General features: G+C 36.2%; 2 protein-coding genes across 2 annotated transcripts; one reads left to right on the top strand and one right to left on the bottom strand.

The window, feature by feature from the left end:
- The first annotated feature begins 3,189 nt into the window (after positions 1-3,189).
- LOC131657938 (uncharacterized) lies at positions 3,190-4,614 on the top strand. The gene has a single exon (XM_058927283.1). The coding sequence runs from the start codon at positions 3,190-3,192 to the stop codon at positions 4,612-4,614; it is 1,425 nt and encodes a 474-aa protein (XP_058783266.1).
- A 1,227-nt stretch (positions 4,615-5,841) lies between these two features.
- Positions 5,842-17,984, bottom strand: LOC131657937 (uncharacterized). The gene is made up of 3 exons (XM_058927282.1): positions 17,377-17,984; positions 17,140-17,277; positions 5,842-6,352 (listed from the first exon to the last, which is right to left on the bottom strand). The coding sequence occupies exons 1-3, from the start codon at positions 17,982-17,984 to the stop codon at positions 5,905-5,907; spliced, it is 1,194 nt and encodes a 397-aa protein (XP_058783265.1). The 3' UTR covers positions 5,842-5,904.
- Between the last annotated feature and the right edge of the window lie 2,143 nt (positions 17,985-20,127).

Genomic DNA, 20,127 nt, shown 5'->3' with positions numbered 1-20,127 from the left:
CAATTTTTTCTTGAAAAATCATCGATAAAAATAAGGAAATAGTTTTTTCCCTAGTGAGCTTGGCTTGATTCGCCTAAACTCATCAACATGTATAAGCTCAAGTGGATTTTTGGCTCTTGATCATGACTCCTTTGTAAACCTTGCTCTGAATTGTTTTTAGAGTAAGCATCCTTCACATAAGTGATATGGATGATTGATTGGTGATATACCTCTCGCCGTATTTTGTTTTGACATCAAACTTAAGCCTATAAAATCTAAGTGCCCAAATCGAAGATGCTAAAGCCACAACACATCGTTGTAGCAAGCTTTGAGACATTTTGCCATGTCGTGTTGGATATTCAACAAGAACATCCTATTCCTTGATATTTGTACCTTTGTGATCAGATTCAAACTTCTTATTTATTCTTTCCATGAGCTAGCAACATTGTTTCAGACTTCTCATTTTTTTGTTCCACATAGTTGGTCTTCTCCTCGACTTCATCCTTGAAAGATCTACATTTTGAAGCGTATTGTCTAAACTTATGAAATTGTAGCATTGACTTTGAGATTTATAACTCCTTGTGTTTATGTATCCTTTTCCACATCTCCTTGTCGAGGTTTTTCCTCTTCCATAACTGTTGCTAGTGAAATTTGAAACTCGTCCATAGCTACCACATCCAAAATGTTTCCGACCGCGACCTCGTCCTTGACCTTTACCTTGGCTTTGTTGGTATCTCTCATTTATGAGTTTCTTCATTGGAGGAAACTTACCTACAATTCCTTATGTGTGGTTTATACTATTTTTCAATGAAAATATGACAAGTGTACTTAAATATCATTTAGGGAGTGAAAATAGGAGAAAATTGCATATGTGGAGGAATAAATTATACACTTGTCATATATTCATTGGAAAATAGTATAAACCACACCTAAAGAATTGTGTGTAAGTTTTCTCCTTCTTTATTCTTCTTTAGTTGCCTAAATATTTTTCCGTGATCTCTTTTTTCTTGTGCTTTTTCTCATAAGCTAATAATGATATTTGAAGTTGCTCTATTATCATAGTCTCTAAATCTTTTCTTTCCTTAATTGTCATAACAATATACGCAAATATGGGGTATAATGAGCGGAGTATCTTCTCCATAATTCTCACATCTTCTAACTTTTCACCTTTTCTTTTTAATTGATTTGAAATAGTGATTCCTCTTGAACAATATTCAGAAGTAGACTCTAACTGTTTCTTATGTAAGAATTCAAGCTCACCTCTTAAGGTTTGGAGACACACCATCTTTATTTTGTCTTCACCTTTGCAAAATATTTGGAACGTTTCCCACGCCTCCTTAGTAGACGTTGCATTTTAGATTTTCTCAAACTCATCTTCATCCAATGCTTGATAGATGAGGAAAAGAGCCTTCTTGTCTCTTTTTCTTGAATCCTTCGAAACATCATTTTCTGCTTGAGTTAAAGAATCTTGTGATTCTTTATAACTTTTTTCAACAACAAAACACCTTGTGCTCTAAGAAGAGCCTTCATTTTAATACACCAATTATCATAAGTACTTTTCTTGAGAAGTGGTACTTTTGCTCCATTGTTTGCCATGAACATATAGGAAGTTCTAATCAAAATCTAAGCTCTTATGCACTTTGTTGGAAAAGGAAAAAGACTATATTGAGATTTTGTGAGGAATTGGAAGGAGAGAATATTTGAGAGAATGATACTTTCTATTGAGAGATGATGTAAATTTGTTTACTTGCTTGTTACTTGCTTTTACTAACTTAGTTTACAAATGATAAACTCTTCATATATATATATATATATATATATATATATATATATATATATATATATATATATATATATATATATATATATATATATATATATATATATATATATATATATATATATATATATATATATATATATATATATATATATATATATATATATATATATATATATTATTTTATACAATGACAAAAATAACCTTAACAATTTTTTATAATTTTTATTTTATTTTTTATTAATTAACTTAAAACAATTTTTAAGTGAGGTTTTTTTAATTTTATTTAAATAAAATTAATAGTCTTTCAACTTTAGTTACTTAATTTTTTCCAAAATTTATTTTTAAATTTTAGTTTTATCAATATTTTTTTAAATGAACTTTTTACAATATTTTTAATATTACAATTTTTATTTTTAAAACATGACTATTGTCAAGTTACATTTTATAGCGAGGCCAATAAATATGTATCATAAAAAGGAAGAAGAAAAAAAGATTGTAACTTTTTATAATAATAATAAAAAGAAAGTATTTATTAATTAAAAATATTGCATAGCACAACTTAGTTTGAGAAAAAACGTTCCAGGTTACATATTATTAATGATATTATATAAGGTTAATAGTGTCCTTTTAAACAAAAGTTGGTCCAATACTTGTTTCCCTTCATTCTAGCGCGGAAAAGAATTTTAGGTGGGTCCCATAAGAAACTTTCTTTCCTCCCATTTTTTCATTGATTCCAAACAATAGAAAATGAACCTTTCCACTTACTTTCTTTCCTTCCTTATATCTTTCCTCAAAACCAAACATAGTGTAAATTATGACTCCACTGTAACTTTCTTTGGACTATATCATTATATCAAAATGGGCTTAACATTATTTATCCAATAGGTGAAAACATATTTATAATCCTAACACTTTCTTAATTCTTCCCTAGTCCGCCGTTGATTGCTTCTTCCATTTAATGTTCTTTTGAATTCACAGAGTTTAACTCAACAACTCAAAGTGAGACCCCTTCCCTTTGTTTTCACATTATGGAATTTATTCCCATATCTAGTCAAATCACTCATTCCTTTCATCTCCTTCTTTCTAACCCTTCTTTGTACAATCATCCATGAACCATAAATCTTCTGTAAAAGCTTTAACTATTGTTCTTTTTTGTCTTCCTCTATCACTTGACTCTGTGTGTCCCTTTCACTTTGTGATTTAGGTTATTATTCATCATTGTATAACTCTAAAGGAAGCAAGCCCTAACCCATACCACTGTACAGCAAGCAACAAACAAAGAGATATAACCGCTATTTAACCTAGCTTTTTTACGTGAAATATTCGATCAAAATATTTTACGAAGCTTTTCATAAATTACTGATTTTGTTTGGGACTCACTCCAACCTTTTCTATCTCACACTCCCAATCCTACTTTCACTTTCGCCATGACTCCACCAAATTTACCCACCGGAAAACCATATTCGTTTCTAATGAACAAAGAACGTCCATCGTCACGTCAAAACCCTCTCAAAGTCAACAAAGAATCCCACAAGATCACCAAGAATAATCCGCCATTGCCAAAACCTCAGAATTCCATCCAGCAGATAGAGGAGCCTCGAATTATCTATACGGTGCCACAACGAGTCATCCACGTCGCTCCCCATGACTTCAAAGACGTCATCCAGCGCCTCACCGGTACCGATCAACCCACCAGAGTCACTGAAGTTATTTCGCCGGCAGCGAGGCTTGCTTCGAATGAAAGAACGAGTCCGGAGAAGAAAGAAAGGTCTTCTTGGAGTAACGGAGACGATGACATGATGCGGATGTTGGATAATGGCGTGCAAACGAGTCAGTTTCCAGGTATCTTATTGCCAGAACCGGCGGTTCTGCCGCCGTTGCTTTATGAGAATTTTGTGCCACCGGTATTACCGCAAATGCAGTATAACAATTTTTTGCCACCGGTATTGCCGCAAAAACAGTATAACCGTTATTTACCACCGACGTTGCCGCAAATACAGCGTAACAACTTTTTGCCGGCGACGTTGCCACCATTTTCTCAGGCGAATTTGCCCCCGATACCTTCAGATACTTTCTTGAAGAACACTTGGCAGCGGAAACCGTCGGATATTCTCTCGCCGGTGACTTTGCCACAATCAGATATTTTCTTGCCTGACAGAGGATTACCGTCGGATATTTTCTCGCCGGTGACATTGCCACCCACACAGTCAGGTAATTTCTTGCCAAACAATTGGAAGCCCTCGGATATTTTATTGTCAGATACTTATCTACATCCAGATGTTTTCTCTCCGTCGAGAATGCTATCGACACAGTCGGATAATTTGTTGCCGGACAATTGGTCACCATCGCATATTTTACGGCAATCGTCGGATATTTTCCCGCCGGTGACATTACCACCGAAACAGTCAGACATTCGCTCAGCAGATAAGTGGTCACCGTCGAAAATTTTATCACAGGACCCTTGGTCCCCGTCAGATATTTTATCGGCAGACACTAGGCAACAGTCTGATGTTCTCTCGCCGGCAACATTACCATCGGCACAATCAGATACTTTCTCGACAGATCCTTGGAAGCAGATAGAGTCAGATATTTTCCGGCCGCTAGAAGTGCCACCAACACCATCAGACACTGGGCTATCGTCGGATACATTCTCACCGGAGACAATATTACAACGGAAACGGAATGAAGTATTTTCACCGGTTTTAGGCCCGCAGTCGCAGACGGTGTTGTCTTATCCTCACGTTTGGCGTAAGAAGAACAACGTCTTTGAAGAACCGCCGGAAATTATCCCCGCTGACGTTGTTCCGCCACAGAGGCCATCGAACCAGTTCAATTCTTACAATTACAACTAAGTTAATTTGTTTTTTTTTTTTTCTTCATGTTTTCTCTTTATGATTGAGTAGGGAGATACATAGAACACTAATTCAGTGTTTTTTATTATGCCTTCTTGTTTAGAAAATTGTAGATATAAACTTTGCATTTGCATGCCTTCTGTTTCTTACTATTTAGCTCAATTTAATTCATTGATAGTTTAATCAGAACTATAATATTAAATAAACAGACTTACATTGATTTTAATCATTGAGATTCTATGAATGGTAATGAAGGCCGTAATAAAGGCAAATGGAAAATTATATTTTTCATATCTAACTGATTCATCTAGAAATAAGGAAACTAATTAACCTAAATATATGGAACTTCTAACTATATTATGGTATATTTATTTATATAATTAAAAAATATATGAAAAAAAAACTTTATATATTGAACGGTTCTTTTGATTTAAAAATAAGTTTGTTTTTCTTAAAAACGATGACATGTGAATGCGGCATTTTTGTCGACGGTATGAGATTCAGTTTCCCTTTAATTAGCTATGTTTGTTTTCCTTAAAAACGATGACGTGTGAATGCGGCATTTTTGTCGACGGTATGAGATTCAGTTTCCCTTTTAGCCGTGAGAAGTAACATGATATAGGGTCCGTTTGTTTCAGCTTTAAAAAAATGATTTTTTTTTAATTTTTTAAAATAGATTTTTTTTTTAGTAAGCAAGAGATATTATAAATGAAAAAGGAGAACAAAGGTTCTCCAAACCTTACAAGCGGAAGCGGGAAAAGACCCGACCAAAAGGAAAACTACAAACCAACTACTACAACGAGAGGAAAAACAAAGGGTCCGTAACAAACTCGTAAGACCATTTACAATGGTTGAAAAACTCAACACCCACTTTTTCAACTCCCAACACTCCACATCATTTTCTCTTTCCTCCACCTAATAACTCAACACCCATTCAACTTTTACCCTCTCCAATGGTTTTTCACTCAACACCCTACCCCACCACTTTTTATTTTCATATTCTTATTTAAATTTTATTTTTATTTTTATGATTACATAAAATTACAATTATCGATTAAAATTAAATTAAAATAATAAATACTTAATAATTTATTTTTTAATTTTTTGTAATAAAAACAAAATTTATTTAAATAATTGGATACGATACAAATCATCTTAAATTAATTCAAAATACAACACACAATTAACGTAATTAGTACGTTACAAATAATTTAAAATGCAATACAACACACAAGTAACGTAATTAGTACGATACAAATAATTTAAAATGCAATACAACACACAAATAATTCAATCACGGAACATTCCAAACTTTGTCCATATGTGCTTCACTAGATCGGCTTGCAATTCTTGATGAACATTTGGATCACGGAACTCTGATCTAGCACGCACATGATTTGCAAAAGCGGGTAACACCTCGGTCGAGTATGGTTGTGGTGCACTAGATCCACTTTCCCCAGATTGCTCAAAATCGGTCCAACGTTGAGAATATGAATCTCGTTCATCCTCAACAATCATATTATGTAATATGATGCATAACCTCATGATGATACCCAAATCAGCTATGTCCCACAAGCGAGCTGGTTCACGGATGATTTTAAATCGAGCTTGGAGCACTCCAAATGCACGTTCGATGTCCTTCCGACATCCCTCCTGAAATTTTGCAAATAATTTATCGGGTTCACTTTGAGGAAGTCTAATCGATTTGACGAAAGTTGGATAAGAAGGGTGTAGCAACCTGCCTTAAAAATTATAGATTTAGAGTCGCCACCTATTCTACCAAGGCGAATAGGAAACCTATGCAATTAAGAGATCGGGTAAGATACTATATTCAGGTCGAGGGAAGGTGTTAGGCACCCTCAACCCTTTCCTATTGGCTTTGAATCTAAGGATAAAGGTTTATGGTTAAAATTGAGGTTTATAGCTAAGGAAGTGAATAGGGGAAAAATTGAGATTTTAGGGAAGGGGACTTGCCTTGTTGCCAAGTGCCTACGTACCTCTTTATGGAGGATCAGAGTCTACGTAGTTCGGGGCACAGGATTGTACGCCTTAGAATTGAATTGAATGTGGTTTGAAGTTGTTTTGAAATCGTTTTTGAAATGCGAATGTTCGAAGGTATTTTGAGTTACCTTATCGTAGTTATGAACATCGCAGTGTTGAAACACCGTAGTATCGTGGTTTAGTGTATTTTGAGTATTTTAGGATTTGGGCGTACAACCCTGGTTTGATTTAGCACTATTAACCGCAACGATTAATAGATTTGATCGCCATAGTTAACAGATTTGAAATTGCACCGTTACCAATTTTAATCAATTGATTTGATTATTACTGATAACGAATTAGGATATTTTATAAATTTTTAATAATTAGTTTGTATCGTTACCCCTCGTAATCGATTGATTCGATTAAAAAGAATAGCGAATTAGAATAAGGAAGATAGAAAGATTAATCATCGCGACTAATAAGATAGTCGAAACCATTTAATCGAATAGAAATTAATTATATTTAATTAAATAACATTTTAATTAATATTCATTTTTGACCATAGCGATTAATTAATTTAATCGGAACGAACAACAAATTAGAACTTTTAATATAAGTATCATATAATAATTTAATTATGAAAATAATCATCATTATATAAATAAATATATTAAATAAGAATTAATTAAAACATATAATTAATAAAAATTAATTTAGTTTATCAGGGTTAGAATTTAGTGTGGCAGTTTGGAAGGACTATGGTATAGACCCCAAGGCTGGGCACGTTAGATCTAGGCTGGTGATTATCCTAGGGTGAGATCTTGAGGGTCCACAGTGAGGCCCATAGTCATGGACGCATGGAATCAAGGAGAGAATTTGAGAAAAATAATATGTGGGCATGGGGGATCGAACCCACACCCTTAAGCATTTTACCAGCGTCCCCAACCAACCCAACTAGACACGATATCTGTTAGGGAAACGCAACCAACAACATGTATAAAATATATGAGCATCCAGATCCAAAACGCGCGCGTGAATTCAAATAAGCCAGTGGCGCGCCGACACATCATCATCGTCCCCAATACTGCCTGAGAACTCTGCAAACTTAGCTACGGATTTGCTACGATTTCATTCGTAGCAAGATTTCTTAAAAAAAATAGCGAATAGCCCCTGTGCAGTTATGAATATGGCGCGACCCCCTCACCTTCATCGTCTACCTCTCACGAGTCTAACCATGGTATTATGTTAGCCTAATTTAACCTCAAGGGAGAACCCCCAATCACGAACCCTAGGGCTCGAACGGCCTCTAATGGCAGACCAAGATTAAAGCATTTAAACTCCACAAAATTAATCCAAAAACAACCAGGGCATCAAGACAAACCAGTATATACGATCAAAACATCATGAGAGTGCCTATAATATACTAATCAAATCCAAGTTTGAAGTGACTTACTTTGACAAAATTGAGGCAATTCTGGGGGTGTTGATGCTATTCTATTATCCAGACACGTTCAGAGCCCTCCAGTGAACCTTTTGCATCCTTCAATTCTTGTTGAAAGCCACAAATTCTTTGAAAACGATTTTGAGTTCTTTGGTGATTTTTTTTGGTTCTTGCAAGTGTGCCTCCCTTCAGAAATTCGTCCCCTAATCCCATGCTTTATGTATACTACTTATAGGGGAGTAAATTAGGTCTAAAGAGGAGCCCTAGAATCTCTTAAATCAAAACTTGCCATAGTTGAGAAACTTGATTTGTTTCTTGAATAATAAGCTACTACATTTGGCCAAAATTTAATTTATTCTTCCCTAATCCAATCATCACGAAATTAGCAATATATTTTATCATTAATATTGATTGGAAATCACCAAAATATATTTTCCAACAAAATATTTGATTTTCCCACTTATTTAAATCATAAAAAATCAATTTTAAATGAAATAAAATTGTGTAAAGTCAAATAAAATGTTATTATTCGTGGCATGTACTTTGGATAACTTATGGGCCAAGTTTAAGTCATAAAATATAGGCCCACTTGCAAGAAATTCAATTTGGACTTCCTTTATTTCACATTTGGTCCTTTAAAATTACCCAACTTTGACCAAGTATATCTCACTCAATTTTTAAGCTATGAGTGAGTTCTAAGACTTTTTGGAAACCTTAAGAGGTCCTCTATAAGCCACTTTGGAATATATTTTTCATTTGGAGCTTTTATCTTGATCATATCCTCTTTGGGAAAAAACTGCTTTTGGAGGATGCCTGAAAATGACCTGTAATCTTTTGCATTGTATCTCTCAAATGAATCATTTCTAGCCCAGGCTTGTGAGAGGCAAAGTTGTAGAGAATCCAATTTCCTTTAAAATAGGCTTTGAGTGTGGAATTTTTGATGTTCCATGTGAAAGTTATGCCCAGTCAAAGTTGGGTTGACTTTCTCCTAAGAAACCCTAATTTGAACCTTTTTGTATTTGTTCATCTCTGAGTTTCTATTAATGGAATCATGATCAATCCTTGATCAAATGATGGTTATACTTCACATACTTGATGTTGACCAGAATTGGGAGGCTTTGACTATGCTCTGATTATGGTTGACTTTTAGGTCAAACTAGTTGACTGTGGATCATCTGAACTTTTGAATGAGTAACCTTTGGGATTCGAATCTTGAACTTTAAATCATTGTGAATGGAGTATGGAAGGCAAATTTTGGGGTATGACAACTGCCCCTGTTCAATCTTCTTGAACCTGAAGAGGTAGAAGATGATTGGACACTGAAATGCCCTGAAATTTGCTTGCGTAGGGAAAGAGTTCTGTGGGAGATGGGCTTATAGATGCCATCTACTTGTTTGACAAGATGCTTGTCCAGAGCATATGCTCTTCATACTAGGATCATATTGATCGTATCTGAGGAGAGAGGGAGTAATGTCTTGCATAAGACTACCTGAAGAGGTTCCTGAATAGGGTATATCGAAAGTTGATGCGAAGAAGCTTAGGCTTTGAACAATGCTTAGGAAGAATGTCTTGGAGAAGACTAACTGAGGAGTTCTTTAAAAGAAACTAAGTGTGTCTTAGAAAAGAATGGATAAACATTTTAAGAAGGCTACCTAGAAAGGCATGATATGTCTTAAACAAGATTCACCTGGAGAGGCTTTTAGTAAGGATATGGAATGTCTTAAACAAGATTAACCTAAAGGAGTTCCTGGAAAGGATATGAAAACATCTTAAACAAGATTTCCTAGACAGGTTATGACACGTCTTAAACAAGACTCACCTGGAAAGGCTCTTAGATAGGATACGGGATATCTTAAACAAGACTTACCTAGAGAGGTTCCTATAGAGGGAACGATATGTTTTAAACAAAACTATCTTGAAAGATTCCTATAAAGGATATGGTATGTTTTAAACAAAACTACCTATAAAGGTTCCTATAAAGGACATGATACGTTTTAAACAAAACTATCTAGAAAGATTCCTATAAAGGACCCGATACGTTTTAAACAAAACTATCTAGAAAGATTCCTATAAAGGACACGATACGTTTTAAACAAAACTATCTAGAAAGATTCCTATAAAGGACCCAAAACGTTTTAAATAAAACTACCTAGAAAGGTTCCTATAAAGGTCATGGGACGTTTTAAACAAAACTACCTAGAAAGGTTCCTATAAAGGTCGTGGAACGTTTTAAACAAAACTACCTAGAAAGGTTCGGATACGTCTTACACAAGACTGCTTGGAAAGGATAGGATACATCTTAAACAAGATTGCCTAGAAAGGTTAGGATACGTCTTAAACAAGACTGCTTGGGAAGGTTGATAATTGTCTTGGACAAGACTACCTGGAGAGGTAAGAAATTCTTTGATTGCTTCTAGATTGTCTTTGAAGAAAGACTTGGAATGAGGTATTGGAATTGTATCTGTTAAGATTGAATCGTTGATACGATCGTATTTGTGCTGTAATGTGATGATAACATCCTCTTGATTATGAAGTGACCTGAAAAGGCAGCGTTAGTTTTATGCAATGTCATGATGCATGTGTCATGTAATGAGATTCTCAAAATAAATGAGAGTTAGGCATGTATGCCGACTCCATATTGTAGGTTATTAGTAATACAGGCGTAAGAAGGCCAATTATGCAACCATGCTTCTTGTATGATACTTAGAGCAATCTCTCCGAAATCGGAAGTCTCGAGAGACATGTCCCTTAACCTGAAGGAAGTATATTTAGAGAGAACTCGAATTTTACCAAGTCACACCATGAACCTGATGTGCATTGCCCCAGTGGTTGAATCCTTGAAAAAGAATGCCCCTAGTCAATAGGATCCTTGATTGTAAGTATTGATTTGAATGTGAAGCAGATGCTTTTCAGAGTGAGTCATGCGCTTCGGTCACGCCTGCCGGACAGTGATTTGCCGAGTACTCAGAATGAGATGATGTCTTTTATAAGATTACCTGAAGAGGTCCTTGGAAAGAAATGGGAAATTGTCTTAAACAAGATTGTGCTTTAAACAAAGCTCAAAGGAATATGTTTGTGACGAGGGTAAAAAGATATTCCTATAGAGGATGGAGACTGTTTTAAGGAGTGTGGGGTTTTAAACAAAACTTAGGAAACTCATCTTGAAGAAGATCGCCCTAGAAAGGATGGTGAACTGTCTTAGAGAAGACTCGGTACTTCAAAGTTTGACAAGGTTTTTGGAAGCATAAGAGAAGTTTGAATATGTCTACAAAAGACTAACTAAAAAAGTTAAAAGATGTCTTACAGAAGACTACCTAGAAAAGGTTCGTAGAAAGGCAACTGTCTTAGAGAAGACTGTCTGAAAGGGTTTGAAAATAGAAAGGATAAGAAGATGGGTCTTTAAAAGACTGTCTGGAAAAGGTTCCCAGAAAGGGTAAGGAGTGTTTGAACATGTCTTAAAGAAGACTGCATGGATAGAATGAGAAATATCCTATAAAGGTTCCTGGAAAGGATGTGAGAGTGGCATTAACATCATCTGATACTGAGTGACCTTTGCAACGTGCCCCCAGATAATGGGCTTGCCCCATGGGCTATCCAGCATCTTTGAGAGATTCTATGGATCTTGATTAGATTGCCCCATGTAAATGGGATGATGACGAGTTATGCCATGTGTACACATTAGCCATCCTAGTCATGCGTAAGAGATGTTTCTTTTTTTTTGACAAGCTTTTAAAAGCTACTTCATCAGTCAGTAGGATTTTTAGCCATTAGTCCTGCCCCATGCAACTTCTCCCTGATGTTAACATTTAAATCTATATAGACAAGTGTACCTTATAATGAAATGCAAATGCATACGTCTGTCTTGAAAGTTTGAAAACATTTTTGAGTAACACAAAGTTTTTTTTTTTGTAAGAAAGTGATATCAACTCGAGAGTTATAGTAGACCTTAAGGAGTCGGGATACCTTTGGTAACGGTATGCTTTCGAACTAACCATGCTTCAGTTAGGACTTTTCAGGGTTGTAACGTGGCCTGGTTCACGGTTTAAAGAAACAAAGGATAGAGGCTCAAAGTTTATTTGTACCCATCCCAATCTTCGTGATGTTCTCCGGTCCTATGCTCAGTTAACTATGCATTTAGTCTCCAAAAGAATTTGGGAATTGTGACATTGACATTTATGATGGTTCAAAACCAAAGGTTTATCTGCAAAGGCAGTCATTCTCCCTTTTTTGTAATATTTTCCTTTTGTCGAAGGTATATAGTAACCTTTTTTCGACTTTGTTATCCCTAACTTTTTCTGAACTGTTTGTTTTAAAACCACAGTCAGCGGGATGCCCTAATTTTGCCTAAGTCTCCTTAATAGGTTTTGACTTAGCAGGCTTTTGCATTGCCTTCTCTTTTTTTTTCTTTGCGGATATTGACTGCCAGGCTTAATCATGACGGAGAACCATCGGTGGTTATGTTCAAAGGAACAGTTTTGAATAATTAAGTTAACTGAGCGGCTACCCTACCCCAGGTTATATATTAAGGGTTTTATTTTGTATGAAGGAAAACTCCTACTTCTTTGGGCTCAAAGGGGTTGACGAGGGATTAACATCCTTATATCTCCATTATTTTAGGGATTGAACAAATGCCTGTACATCGTCAACACGGTCTGTTCGAAAGCATAGTGCACGAAATTATGGTATCGTTTTCGTCATTCTCCCTCTAAAGGTGTAAAACTTTCAGCGAGAGTTGAATATCACAAATGAGAAAATCGAGTAAAACTCAGTTTTAAATATAGTGAGAACACTAGGAATGAATCAAGACAAACGTAAGCAATGCATTAATGATTGTTGTAAAGTACATAGCATATGTCATAAGACTAATGTTTAAACAAGCGGAAAGAAATTGCGAAGGAAAACAAAGCTAATGATCTAAGAAATCCTCTTTCTATCCACCTATGGCGTTAGGCTTGTGAGGATCTTCGAACTCAATGAGCCCTTCTTCAATCAAATCTTGGATCTTGTGCTTTAACGGCCCACAGTCCTCTGTATCATGGCCAGGACTGTCTGAATGATAAGCGCACCTAGCATGATACTTGTACCCAGGAGCGGGGTTAGCTGGAGCTGAGTATGGAGGCAGCAGAGTTACCAGGTTCTGGCTGAGCAGACGTTGCAAAGCTTGAGACAATGGCATGTACAACGGAGTGAATGATCGTTTTGGCTTGGACCTCCAGGTGCGTTGGCCACCCTGTTGCTTTTGCTGATCCATTGATCTCTTCTGCTGAAATCTTGTTGGATAATATGGTCGGGATGTTAGGTTATCCTTCCCAATGGTCCCTTGTTCTGGAGATAGAAGAGGAATCTTCTCTTAATGTCATGAAAATGATGTGTATGCCATGCATGATATGTATGATATCTTTTTTTCTTTCTTTTTTTTTTTGAATAAAATATGATGCAAGAATGCCCCTGATGTATGATGAATGGAAAAAGAAATAATAAAAAAAATGATCAACACATATATATACATATAGCACATAATCACATAAGTTCATAGGTTCGACGTAGCGGCTCTTGGGAGCCAACCTTTTTATAGGGGGTTCTAGAAGGTCTCATGGGGTGGTTCGTAGCCTCTGAGACTTTTTGTCTCTTTGGGTTTTAGAACAACTCATTTTATCCATGAGGTTCGAATTTTTGGGGTAGGTTCTCGGAGAGATCAGCCAAGTATCCAGTCCTGCCCTCAACAAAGTCAAGCCTCGTTTTGGACATTTCCGAATACTCAACCCACTCCGAGTGGAGTTATCAATGAGACTCGTAGGCGATTCATGCTCCCCTATTGATCTCAAAGTTAACTTCCACACTTAGGGTTTTAACATTACATAATATGTCAGCGGTGCATATAAAAATATGACAATTAGGCAATTAAATATAAATATATTAACATAAACAATTAAATATAAACATATTATAAACAATTAAATATTTTTAGATAAAAAACAAATAAAATATTTTTTTTAAAAAAAAAAATAAAATAATTACAAACCCTAAAAAAGGCGAATTAGCCAAACCCTAAAAAGTTGTCAAACCTAAACCCTGCCAAAACCTAAAACCTATAGGAGCATAGTATTCACCATTTAAGTTATCCCCAGCAGAGTCGCCAGCTGTAGCAACCTGCCCTAAAAATTATAGATTTAGAGTCGCCACCTATTCTACCAAGGCGAATAGGAAACCTATGCAATTAAGAGATCGGGTAAGATACTATATTCAGGTCGAGGGAAGGTGTTAGGCACCCTCAACCCTTTCCTATTGGCTTTGAATCTAAGGATAAAGGTTTATGGTTAAAATTGAGGTTTATAGCTAAGGAAGTGAATAGGGAAAAATTGAGATTTTAGGGAAGGGGACTCGCCTTGTTGCCAAGTGCCTACGTACCTCTTTATGGAGGATCAGAGTCTACGTAGTTCGGGGCACAGGATTGTACGCCTTAGAATTGAATTGAATGTGGTTTGAAGTTGTTTTGAAATCGTTTTTGAAATGCGAATGTTCGAAGGTATTTTGAGTTACCTTATCGTAGTTATGAACATCGCAGTGTTGAAACACCGTAGTATCGTGGTTTAGTGTATTTTGAGTATTTTAGGATTTGGGCGTACAACCCTGGTTTGATTTAGCACTATTAACCGCAACGATCAATAGATTTGATCGCCATAGTTAACAGATTTGAAATTGCACCGTTACCAATTTTAATCAATTGATTTGATTATTACTGATAACGAATTAGGATATTTTATAAATTTTTAATAATTAGTTTGTATCGTTACCCCTCGTAATCGATTGATTCGATTAAAAAGAATAGCGAATTAGAATAAGGAAGATAGAAAGATTAATCATCGCGACTAATAAGATAGTCGAAACCATTTAATCGAATAGAAATTAATTATATTTAATTAAATAACATTTTAATTAATATTCATTATTGACCATAGCGATTAATTAATTTAATCGGAACGAACAACAAATTAGAACTTTTAATATAAGTATCATATAATAATTTAATTATGAAAATAATTATCATTATATAAATAAATATATTAAATAAGAATTAATTAAAACATATAATTAATAAAAATTAATTTAGTTTATCAGGGTTAGAATTTAGTGTGGCAGTTTGGAAGGACTATGGTATAGACCCCAAGGCTGGGCACGTTAGATCTAGGCTGGTGATTATCCTAGGGTGAGATCTTGAGGGTCCACAGTGAGGCCCATAGTCATGGACGCATAGAATCAAGGAGAGAATTTGAGAAAAATAATATGTGGGCATGGGGGATCGAACCCACACCCTTAAGCCTTTTACCAGCGTCCCCAACCAACCCAACTAGACACGATATCTGTTAGGGAAACGCAACCAACAACATGTATAAAATATATGAGCATCCAGATCCAAAACGCGCGCGTGAATTCAAATAAGCCAGTGGCGCGCCGACACATCATCATCGTCCCCAATACTGCCTGAGAACTCTGCAAACTTAGCTACGGATTTGCTACGATTTCATTCGTAGCAAGATTTCTTAAAAAAAATAGCGAATAGCCCCTGTGCAGTTATGAATATGGCGCGACCCCCTCACCTTCATCGTCTACCTCTCACGAGTCTAACCATGGTATTATGTTAGCCTAATTTAACCTCAAGGGAGAACCCCCAATCACGAACCCTAGGGCTCGAACGACCTCTAATGGCAGACCAAGATTAAAGCATTTAAACTCCACAAAATTAATCCAAAAACAACCAGGGCATCAAGACAAACCAGTATATACGATCAAAACATCATGAGAGTGCCTATAATATACTAATCGAATCCAAGTTTGAAGTGACTTACTTTGACAAAATTGAGGCAATTCTGGGGGTGTTGATGCTATGCTATTATCCAGACACGTTCAGAGCCCTCCAGTGAACCTTTTGCATCCTTCAATTCTTGTTGAAAGCCACAAATTCTTTGAAAACGATTTTGAGTTCTTTGGTGATTTTTTTTGGTTCTTGCAAGTGTGCCTCCCTTCAGAAATTTGTCCCCTAATCCCATGCTTTATGTATACTACTTATAGGGGAGTAAATTAGGTCTAAAGAGGAGCCCTAGAATCTCTTAAATCAAAACTTGCCATAGTTGAGAAACTTGATTTGTTTCTTGAATAATAAGCTACTACATTTGGCCAAAATTTAATTTATTCTTCCCTAATCCAATCATCACGAAATTAGCAATATATTTTATCATTAATATTGATTGGAAATCACCAAAATATATTTTCCAACAAAATATTTGATTTTCCCACTTATTTAAATCATAAAAAATCAATTTTAAATGAAATAAAATTGTGTAAAGTCAAATAAAATGTTATTATTCGTGGCATGTACTTTGGATAACTTATGGGCCAAGTTTAAGTCATAAAATATAGGCCCACTTGCAAGAAATTCAATTTGGACTTCCTTTATTTCACATTTGGTCCTCTAAAATTACCCAACTTTGACCAAGCATATCTCACTCAATTTTTAAGCTATGAGTGAGTTCTAAGACTTTTTGGAAACCTCAAGAGGTCCTCTATAAGCCACTTTGGAATATATTTTTCATTTGGAGCTTTTATCTTGATCATATCCTCTTTGGGAAAAAACTGCTTTTGGAGGATGCCTGAAAATGACCTGTAATCTTTTGCATTGTATCTCTCAAATGAATCATTTCTAGCCCTGGCTTGTGAGAGGCAAAGTTGTAGAGAATTCAATTTCCTTTAAAATAGGCTTTGAGTGGGGAATTTTTGATGTTCCATGTGAAAGTTATACCCAGTCAAAGTTGGGTTGACTTTCTCCTAAGAAACCCTAATTTGAACCTTTTTGTATTTGTTCATCTCTGAGTTTCTATTAATGGAATCATGATCAATCCTTGATCAAATGATGGTTATACTTCACATACTTGATGTTGACCAGAATTGGGAGGCTTTGATTATGCTCTGATTATGGTTGACTTTTAGGTCAAACCAGTTGACTGTGGATCATCTGAACTTTTGAATGAGTAACCTTTGGGATTCGAATCTTGAACTTTAAATCATTGTGAATGGAATATGGAAGGCAAATTTTGGGGTATGACAAAGGGTAGATACCATCAGCTAGATAGTATACCATATTATATGGACGTTGATTCACAAAGAAATTCACACTTGGAGCCTTTCCCTGTTCCACGTCATCAAACACTGGTGACCGGTCTAGAACGTTTATATCGTTCAACGTTCCCGGACATCCAAAAAAGGCATGCCAGATCCATAGGTCATGAGATGCAACTGCTTCAAGAATAACCGTGGTGGTTCCCTTATCCCCTCTAGTAAATTGTCCTTCCCATGCTTTAGGACAATTTTTCCACTCCCAGTGCATGCAGTCAATACTCCCAATCATCCTTGGGAACCCCCGCATTTCACTAACATGCAGTATTCTTTGCAGGTCATCTTGGGTTGGTGCTCTCAGATACACTTGCTCGTACAAGCGTATGATTCCTTTACAGAATCTACGTAAGCACTCCAATGCTGTAGTACCTCCTATTTTGATGTACTCATCGACCGCATCTGCTGCCACACCATATGCTAACATTCGCATTGCTGTGGTACATTTTGCTAAGGGTGATATACCTTCTTTATTGGCTGCATCAACTCGCTGGGTGAAGTAGTTATCACTACTTGAAAGGTCCCCAACGATTCGAAGGAAAACATTTTTTTTCATCCGGTACCGACGACGAAACATTGCATCGTTATATGTAGGCTCATTGGCAAAGTAGTTGTCAATTAGTCTTTGGTTTGCCGCTGCATGATCTCTATTGAGATATTTTCTAGTTAGTTGTGTTGAAAACTCGGGAAATTCAGGTACACCACCACTTGGAAAATTTGCATTCGCCATTGTCACATAACCATTAAACGGGGGTGTTTGAGATGGATTTCTCGGCATAGATCCATAATATGGTTGAAAGTTTGGAACAGAGGATGACTGGTTGAAATTTGGTGGAAAACCAAAATTAGGTATGTTTTGAGGATGTTGGTTGGAAAATTGATTTGGATTTTGATAATAGTTGGGAGTTTGATAATTGTTGGGATTTTGAAAATTGTTGGGATTTTGGTTAAATGGAAAATTAGCAGAATTTTGAGTGTTAAAATGATTATTGGGATCCATTTCACTAAAAAAAGACACTTAACTTTAAAAAAAACACTAATAGAAAGATAATAATAGAGAAAGATAGTGAAAAACTTGGTTTTTTTTTCTGTGTCCAAATCAAATGAACCAAGTCTCTATTTATAGAGAAAAAAAAATCATGAATTTTGGTATAAAAAAAAAAATTAATTTGCAACGAAATAATTGAGTTCAAAGTATTAAATGGATAAAAATCTGGCCAGCCAATCACAAACAGCCAAGTGGCATTAATTATCTCTTTTCTCTTTCTCTCTCCGCGTGGGATAAAGCCCACTCTCACTGCCAGAGAGTGGCTCACACGCGCCAGCTTTGGGCCATTCAGGCGCTGCCACGTCATCCTGTGGGACAGTTTACTTGGTGTTGAGTTTGTTCAACATCTCTCTCCTCCAACACACACTCGACACCACTTTACACACCCCATTGCACATCATTTTCCCATGTTGACTTCAATTCAACTCCCCATTGCACTTGGTCTAATAGGAGAAATTGGGATGTGTAATTTTACCGCAAAACATCCACTTCCAAGCTAAAGCTTTGATATTCCAAACTATATCGTTAATACTCCACCTATCCTTCCTAAAACGCACACCGTTTCTAAGAATCCAAAGGGTCCAAACACAAGCAAGCCAAATCATTCCCTCCTTTCCTTTTGACACTTTCTTCAAACGGAAGAAGGTATGCCAATCCAAAAAAATAGTTTTGCAATCTTCCTCATCCTTCTCCTTTTTTCCCACCCAACCGGCAACTTCCCGCCACACCTTCTTGACCACCTCACAAGAAAAAAAGAAATGCCTCATATTCTCCCCACAATTGTCACAAAGAATACAATTTAAACTATCCGCGGGAATTGCCATACCTCTTCTCACCAAGAGATCTAAAGTAGGAAGTCTATTTCGGAAAAGTCTCCAACCAAACGCCTTCACTTTAAAGGAACCTCCAATTTCCATAGAATCCCAAACACCTCATAATTTTTGTCAAAAGGACCATGAGGAGTCCGAACACGCCTAATATACTCATAACATGAAGCAACCGAGTATTTCGGACCCATATCCGCCTTTCCCGTCCACTCCACCGCATCCCTACCTTCCTTCAAACCTCCAAAGTCCTCCAACCGGCCCTTAAGAGCGTCATACATACTATCGGCCCCTTCATCCCCCAACACCCCTTCTTTCACACCTAAATCCCCCCATTTCCATATACCTCTTCCCAACCTCCCATGGCCGCAACCGAAACCTTCTTCAAGCAAGATTTTTCAAATACAACCGAAAAGATCTCTCTAAGTGGTCTCTCATCCAACCAAGAGGATTCCCAAAACGGAGTGGAAAAACCATTATACACTTTAAATCTACACTTTTCAACAATGGGATCAAACAATGAAAAAGAATTAGCTTTAACTAAATCCTTCCACCAAATTGAACAATTGGAGGAAACTTTACTCCCTCTCCCATCATCGCAAACAATAGGGTTTAAATCACCATATCTTGATTTCAAAATTTTGTACCATAAAGAGAGCAAAATTGAACAACTTGATATTTTTCACCCCTAAACCTCCATCCTCGAAAGGCAAGTTGATATCACTCCATTTTACCCAATGAATTTTCCTCTTATCCTCCACTCCTCCCCAAAGAAATTTGTTTTGGATACTAGTAAAATATTTCACCACTCTAGAAGGAACTTTGTAAAAAGACATGGTGAAAATAGCTAAAGAACTAAGCACAGACTTCAAGAGAGTAATTCTTCCACCTAAATTCAAAAAACGGTTTGTCCAACCTTCCAATCTACTCTTCATTTTAGCCACAAGAGGATTCCAAGTAGATTCCTTCCTCGGATTGCAACCAATCAGAATACCAAGAAATTGAAAGTTAGACTCTTCTAACTTGCAAGAAAGATAGTGAGAAGCGGC

The sequence above is a fragment of the Vicia villosa genome, linkage group LG3 (assembly GCF_029867415.1).
Source record: "Vicia villosa cultivar HV-30 ecotype Madison, WI linkage group LG3, Vvil1.0, whole genome shotgun sequence".
In the NCBI taxonomy this organism is placed as follows: Eukaryota; Viridiplantae; Streptophyta; class Magnoliopsida; order Fabales; family Fabaceae; genus Vicia; species Vicia villosa.
This window is presented reverse-complemented; position numbering and strand designations above follow the sequence as displayed.

What these genes read in the sequence shown, in the direction of transcription:
- LOC131657938 (XM_058927283.1), top strand. Translation starts at nt 3,190, where the DNA reads ATGACTCCACCAAATTTACCCACCGGAAAACCATATTCGTTTCTAATG.
- LOC131657937 (XM_058927282.1), bottom strand. Translation starts at nt 17,984, where the DNA reads ATGCCGAGAAATCCATCTCAAACACCCCCGTTTAATGGTTATGTGACA. An exon ending in CCTAAAGCATGGGAAGGACA is followed by an intron (nt 17,278 to 17,376) that starts ATTTACTAGAGG and finishes ATGTCCGGGAAC; the next exon opens with GTTGAACGATATAAACGTTC. An exon ending in GCTGATGGTATCTACCCTTT is followed by an intron (nt 6,353 to 17,139) that starts GTCATACCCCAA and finishes TTTTTAAGGCAG; the next exon opens with GTTGCTACACCCTTCTTATC.